The sequence below is a fragment of the Phoenix dactylifera genome, chromosome 9, assembly GCF_051530095.1.
Source record: "Phoenix dactylifera cultivar Ajwa chromosome 9, Ajwa_hap1_PhDact_Kaust_v1.1, whole genome shotgun sequence".
In the NCBI taxonomy this organism is placed as follows: domain Eukaryota; kingdom Viridiplantae; phylum Streptophyta; class Magnoliopsida; order Arecales; family Arecaceae; genus Phoenix; species Phoenix dactylifera.
In genome coordinates, this window is record NC_143198.1 from 3,826,147 (window position 1) to 3,833,608 (window position 7,462).

At 44.6% G+C, this 7,462-nt stretch overlaps 1 protein-coding gene across 1 annotated transcript; it reads right to left on the minus strand.

Moving 5' to 3' along the window:
• Positions 1–2,473: 2,473 nt before the first annotated feature.
• LOC103723910 (uncharacterized) lies at positions 2,474–3,947 on the minus strand. The gene has a single exon (XM_008815001.6). The coding sequence runs from the start codon at positions 3,798–3,800 to the stop codon at positions 3,096–3,098; it is 705 nt and encodes a 234-aa protein (XP_008813223.2). The 5' UTR covers positions 3,801–3,947; the 3' UTR covers positions 2,474–3,095.
• Between the last annotated feature and the right edge of the window lie 3,515 nt (positions 3,948–7,462).

Genomic DNA, 7,462 nt, shown 5'->3' on the forward strand with positions numbered 1-7,462 from the left:
CATTGGCTCCGTCTCTAATTATTAGATGGAGCAGATCCAATGGACCAGTCCAATAGTCACATGCCACGTTACCCTTTGTATATAAACGATTCAAAATCAAATGAGGGGTGTCTTGGTGCATTCCCAAATAAAGAAAGGTGCATTTTAGGTCCCTTACAATAGAATAATTTAACTATTTGACCCAAGCAAATGTAAATAATAGTTACAAAAATCTATTGACAAGTCCTCCATTAAGTGCCAAGAGTTGCTTGTGATGTTTTCTAAAACAAATAGCCATGAAATCTTATTTTTTATAAACAAGTTTTAAAAATACCCTAGAAGAGTTGTTTTCATGAAGCTCGTTTTTAAATTTTTATAATCAATAGTTCTAAAAGCAAGTTATATGAAAGGCATGCAAACAAATGCATCAATAAAACTCATTCATTGTAGGTTTTATATAAATTATCCTATCCTAACCATTCTATTACAAGCCTAATTAGAGTCCTCCCTTAGAGGTTTAAAATAGTGGATGTATCATTATTATTATTTTTTTGTTTTGGTTTGGTAAAATAGACAACTTGGATGGTAGGAGAATAAATAGCGGGAATAAACACAAATGTAGGTTTCGGAAAGCAAAACATCTCTTGAACCATGCGAACTAGAACAAAAATTTCAAATCGAGCTAGCAATATTACTAGCACCATATGTTGCGTCCTAATCTTTTTTTTTTTTTGGTAGAAATGCAGCATCCTAATCTGAGAGATTCTTTGTCATTATTGATAGAATTATAATCAGAAGTCAATTATTCGAGTTCTTCTAATACCCTAGTAGGTTTCCATCACTCAAACTTTGAAAATCCATCCATCACCAAAGGTGATAGCCAATATAACAATAGAGAAAAATTGAATGCTACTTTTATGGTCGTTTGGATCCCTCATTGAGATGTTGAAGGAAAATGACCAGAAGAGTAGGAACTGCTAGAGAAGAACATGTATTAGCAAGTTACTATATTTGACGAACAACGAAGCATTCTAGAAGGACATGGCTCACAATCTCCTCCAAATCTTGACATACATCGCAATGAATAGGGAAATATACACATTTTGAATACGGTAAACCCCGACATGGTAAGCAGCTCTAAGCCACATTCCACTAGAAAACAAATACCTTAGGATGAGCGAAATTTAGAAGTCTTTGCCTTGGTATTACCCAAAGACCCTCAACTAAGTCTATTAGAGCAATGGCCTTCTGCAATGGCTAAAGATAAAATTCAATAAGCCATATTGACAATGAAGACTTGATAGATAAGATTAGTGTTTCTGCATTTAGTACCCTCAAACAAGTCTACCACCCAAAGATTATTGAGAGATTTTGTATTGACAGTGTCTAGAGGATGGTTTAAAGGGATAATAGAGATCCAAGGATCATTTAGCATATCAATGAAACTTCCATACTCAATGACCCAATTAAGTCCATTCAACACCATTTCCCTTCATATTAAAGAACAACGACATGGAACGGCATTGAAAGACACATTCTACTAAGAACCATATTTAGCCTGCACTAAAGAGCACCAGAGATTGTCCAGTTCCAAAATGAATTCTGTTGCTTGTTTGGTTCACAATTTCTTCCAAGTAATGAAGGAATGCCCAATCCCCTACAGTTCATGGGCCTCATTTTATAGCCTCTCCTCTGGAGTCCTTTCATGATGTGAACTCCTCTAAAACTCAGGAGCATATATATCTACAGGGCAATTTCCATTGGCCAGGCTGCGTGCACGGTACGTGCCGTATAATTCTAGTTACTTTAGTTCATATATATGTTATGGACAATCTCCGAGCTTGCTTTGAGGGGTGCTTAAGTTCTCAGAAATCAGCACCATCAGGTTCAACTTTCCACATAGGAGGGTTAACACGATCCATTCTGTTTTGAGGGGTGATTTTGAATCACTCAAAGTTAATCAAATGACCGTATATGTATTATAGTTTGTAGACTATTATCTTGTTGAGTACATCTTAAGTTTCCATGTTTTAGAAGGTCGAGCATATATAGGTTTTAGAAAGTCGAGCATATATCGGTTCTAGAAGGTAGATTTAGGATATCAATTCAAATCCACATCGGCTTAGGATGCCAATTGTATATTGGCCTAACCTAATTATCGTAGAAATACTAGTTCAAGTCTAAATCGATTTGCTCTATTATATATATCCCTTGTAATCCTAAGAAAAGAGAGTAATTGAGCACCCTAGAAGTCGGATATATTGGAGGTTAGAGTTTATGAGATAATCTTGTATCTTGTAATCTTTATTTTTTTAATATATTGTGAAACTGCTGCATCAGATCAACAGACCATACCATATAAATATTGTATGTTGTTATTTTTCTCTTATTTTTTTTTTTCCCTGTCTCGCTTTTCTCCTTACATAACAGGTTGGAGAAACAAACCAACACATGTAGATCCCTCTGCAGTTTATTTAACATAAGACAAAGATAACTATTAAAGCCTTCACAAATACAAGCATACCTTCACCCTTGTAAAAAGCTGATTAAGGTTCGATAATACGATAATACATCATGGATGCCTAATTATGTAACTTTACTCAATATTTATCTCCTGTTCCATATGATTCAAGATATAAGATCGATACAGGAGAACCATTTTAAGAATCAATGGTTGGATATAAGAAAAACTGAATAGGCTGCATGCAAGAAAACAAACGACGCAAACATGAAGAGTGCATTGGTTACATTCGGTGCTTTGGCTTTGTCGTTTCTCTAGCGCATGGCGTAGTTCAGTGAAAAGTAAAAGCCAAGATGAGGATCTTGACATGAACTCGCCATGATAGATTCAGCTCCCACTTTCTTCAGTCATCAGGTTTCCTACTATGAACCAAATCATTCACCCTCTATGGCTAAAACATTATTATTTTTCACTTTCCAGGAAAAAGGCTAACTTATAAGAATATGATTACGAAAAAGAACAGAGAGGAAGCGGGCTTCTGCGTTGCAGTACACCTGAGGCACCGAGGAGACACAAACGTGGGCCATCATCCAAAAGCAAACACAGCAAAACTGGAAAGACCCCCCAATACCCGAAAATTTACTATGATACCACTCTACCGCAGCTCACCACCAGCAACACCGCTCCCCTCGGCGGGCGCCGAGGCAATGGCGAGATCCGGCCACACCGCAGCCGGCGCCGGAGCAGCGAAGCAGTCCATTCCACCGCTCCCCAACCGCCACGTGTCCCCGGCACCGACGACCCCCTCCTCGTCCAGCAGCACTGTGGGCCACAGCAGCGTGGTCCCCAGCCCGAAACCCAGCTCCTCGATGGATGGCGACGCCGCCGGCCCGGACCCGATTCCGAGACCGAGTCCGAGCTCGAACCCGGTCCGGCCATCGAAAAACGGCTCGCCGAGCGCCAAGAACCCGGCGGAGACCGGGCCGGAGAGGAGCGAGCCGAAGGCGGAGGGGGGCGAGGTGGAGGCAGGGAGGTCCAGCGAGGGGGCTGGTGGGGCCAGGGTGGGGAGGGGACGGAGGGAGCTGGCGACGGCGGAGGTGGCGGCCGAGGGGGAGGGGCGGAGGCGCTTGCGGGAGGAACCGCCGATGGGGACGTTGCGCAGGGAGCCACCGAGTGTCCAGTACCGGCGGCAGGAGCGGCAGAAGTGGCGGGGCTGGGAGGTGTTATAGTTGTTGTAATAGCAGAACTTGGTGTCCCGGGAGTCGCACCGGGGGCACCGCTCCCTCCCTCGTTCGGCCGCCGCCTCCTCCGCTGGTCCCTCCGCCGGCCGCCGGCGTACTTCTCCCATTTCTGACGGCATTCTGCTTGTTTCTTTTGAGGTGTTCTCTGGAAATGGTGTGAGGAGGTGAGTTGTAGGCTTGAGGTTCAAGGGGTTTAGATTTATATAGGGAGCGAGTCTCTTCTTGGTTGCCCCCCGGGGGGGAATGCGGTGGGGGAGAGAGATTCGACGTCGTTGTCGTGGGACGTACGGAGGATGAAAAAGGCTGAGTTGATGAGGAGAGCTTTGCAGGGAATTCTTCCAGGGTTATCAGGTGGTGAAGCGTTTCTTATGGCTTCAAAGTTTTGGCCCTAATCAGGGGGACCTTCTATTCTTACTCTCTCTTTTGTGTGGGTTTAAATATTTTTGAACTTAGAGATTGAAGAGGACACAATCACGAGAGTGACATGCTGTATTCAAATTTTTGAATTTCACAAAGGTGGATTAAGTTTGGCCAACTTTTTTTATTTTTCTAAAACAAAAAAAAATCAATGCACTGTTTCATGCAACAATAGCAATGGAACATGACTATTTGGATTATATGTAAAGTAATTGAATATTTAGGTAAAACAATTTAGATAAGCTTCCCATAGAAATGAGAAAGAAAAATATTGGTTTACTCCTTTCTTCTTGTAACATACTAGACTATGGCACGTACCATGCACATGATCATGCATACGTTCATGAATTTTAAGAGTTCGAAACAGCAAAGAGCCAATAAACTTACGAACGCCAGTTAATTTTGAGAGTTTAAATTGCAAAAGAACTCTGCATAGAGCTGATAAGGTTGAGACCTCGACAGTGTGATGTGCGTATGCGCATGAGAGAATCTATTCTAGCCATGATACTCTTAAAAAAGTCTTGCTTAAAAAAATAATCAGATGCTTCCCCTTGTGATCTAGAGCCGGACACACTACCACTGCAATACGGACCTGATTAAGTGCTCGAATCTTCAGTAAATCAATTCTCTGTACAAGAAGCTCCAGATATTTTGAATGTTTGAACAGGCAATGATTATTTAATACATTAAGGCACATGTCACTAAAGGTCCGAAACACATTAAAACTAGTAACTTGTAAGATGCTGTAAATATTTAATACCATTCCTTACAAATAACTAACCTTACATGAGAGCCGGAAATTCTTTCAAATGACCCATAAACCCGACGTACAGCTACAAGGCGAGCAATCATCCTTGTGGGCGAGCTCAAATCAGCAGTCGAGGTGGGGCCCAGAATCTATGTCATGTGGGATCTAGTGTACGCAATCTTGTCTCGGTGTAGCCCCACGACAGGACCCATGGACCCACCTCAGCTCCAAATCGTTGGCTGAGACGCAAGCACGGCTGAATGGCTGCTCCAAGATGCGGCAGCAACCGCTGCCGCTCTTTTGGCGGCTAGCATTTGGGATTTCTGACACCATAGATTGGGAGAAGCTCCGTATTGGATACGGAGATAGATGGTCGGATGCGGACGAAAGACATAGCTCTGCTTCGATACAGGGTATGCAGCCTCATACATAAATCTGGGCAACCAGAAGGGTACCAACACCGCGCAGCCAAGACCATTGACCGGAGTATCGGACGAAGGCTGGTGGGTCCGGGTAAGTTGTTTGGCCTCGGACAGCGGCCAGCCTTGACTGCTGACGTGTCAGACATGGTCAGCAGACAGGATGGCTTCCCTGAGTCTTGTCGATCTCTATTTCTGTCGGCCCGCGTCCTGGTTTCTTTTCTTGGTGGGCCATCGTGACCTTTGCCGAGCAACCAGGTACTGGGGAGCTTGAACTTATCATCCATCTCTACGGTTCAAATTAACAACGGTAACTATAACGGTTTTGGAGAGTTGAATACATCTCCGATCTATCTTACATGCGTACGCACAAGAGAAAGGTTTCAATAATGATACATCTCTAAATAAAAATTTTGTTTAGAACCTGGCTTTCCTTGCTGCAAAAAGAAAGAAAGAAAGAAAAAATCTCCATGCAATTCATATGGGTAATGCTACATGCTTATAGATTGTCCATGAAAAACCTCATATTGCCATATCAGTATTGTTACAACTCAGGACCTCACCTAAAATGACTTGCACGGATCCTCATATACTCGTCCCATTTAAATCCTGACGTTTTCGTCAGGCTAAGAATTCACATAGATTCAAATCCAATTACAAACACCATAATCAGCCCGTGGTCAGCCCAAATTGATCTATGCTGTAGTATCTCCTAGTCCATATAGGTTATAGGATGGATCCGCTCTGATATCATTTATCACAATCTAAGACTTCATCCAAAATAGCTAGAGTGAAGATATTATTTGGATTTTTTGATTCTTTATAGGTACCCAATATCTGCTCAACGAATATTTGATGTAGAACTAAATACACGTCCGTCCATATGGATCCTCACAAATATTCAGCCTTACTTGTGGATATGAGTGTGCCATGAGCAGTACCACAATGAAATGGAAGTCTTATGTGTTCAACTCCTGTTCCTTAATTCAGTTAAGGCCAGCACTCAACGTTTCTGCAGCATGTCAAATGAGACGAGGAAACAGGAGAAAAATGCATAAGTAACACTGTTGCTGGAAATTGGACCCGGGGGCCGCCACGAAGCCAGGGGAAGGAGGGGCTCCGCCGCAGGGACAGTGGATGACCGTGCGCCAGCTGGTGGCGTCCTCCTGGAGGGGTGCAAGTCCGCCGTAGGAGTGGTGGTCGATGGCGTGCCGGCGGGTGGCGTCCTCCTGGGGGGCGTAAGTCCTGCAAGAAAACCGGTGGCCGGGCTCCCCGGCGCCGGCCCTCCGATGCTTAAGTCAGAGGGGGCAAATATGTGGAGAGAGCAGGGAAGAGAGTATGTGGAGAAGACAGAGAGAATATTTGGATAAGATCAAGAGGATCAGTTTCCTCAATTGTCTGTGTTGTTTACTTCTCTCCACCCGGTCTAGGAGGGTTCTCTCCAGCTTCGGGTTTTTCCTCCTGTTTTGGTCCTGTTTTTCGTTCCCTCCCTTTTCCCCTCCAGGTTTCCTTTTATAGGAGGATTTTTGTTATCTGGGAGGTGACAGGAGGTTTGTCCTGTTTTGTAATAATTGGGCGCGATTTGGCCCATTAATGACGTGGTGGAAAATAAGGCCGAATCAGACCGGAACCAGGGAGTTGTCACGGTCGATCGGACCTGTTGGGGTGGTTGAACCGCCGGCCGTGGTAGGCCTGGGGTCCGTGGATGGTAAGTGCATTTATTACCGAGTGAACCGGCGGTCAGGAAGAGCCATACGCTTTGATGGTTCAGTGATCCGGAGATCGCCTTGAGCCGTGTTCATTAAATGACTGAGTGCATCGGAGACTCGAGGGGGTCTCATGCATTAATGGCAGGTCGTGCCGAATACCTGCGGAGATCTTATGCCTTGATGGCTTGGAGATAGCGGCAGGTTGTAGTGGAGTTGTCAGGTCCCTCAGGCTTAGAGGGTTAGGCGGAAGTTGAACATTTGGTCCAAGGCAATCGGCTCGGCAAGGGTGCCGAGCCGAGCTGGTCGCCCAATGGGGCGCCCTGTGGCGGGGTTGCTTCATAGTACTTCTGCTCGGCGCCCTTTGGGCGAGCGTCTTTACTTGCGCTCTTTGGTTGGTTTCTTGGTCGGCGCTCTTTAGGCAAGCGCTTTCTCTGGTCGGCGTTTTCTAGCCGGGCACCCTGCTGATCGGCACTCTTCGGTCGAGCGCC

Excerpts from the sequence above, each read along its gene's own strand:
- LOC103723910 (XM_008815001.6), bottom strand. The coding sequence starts at position 3,800 with ATGCCGTCAGAAATGGGAGAAGTACGCCGGCGGCCGGCGGAGGGACCA.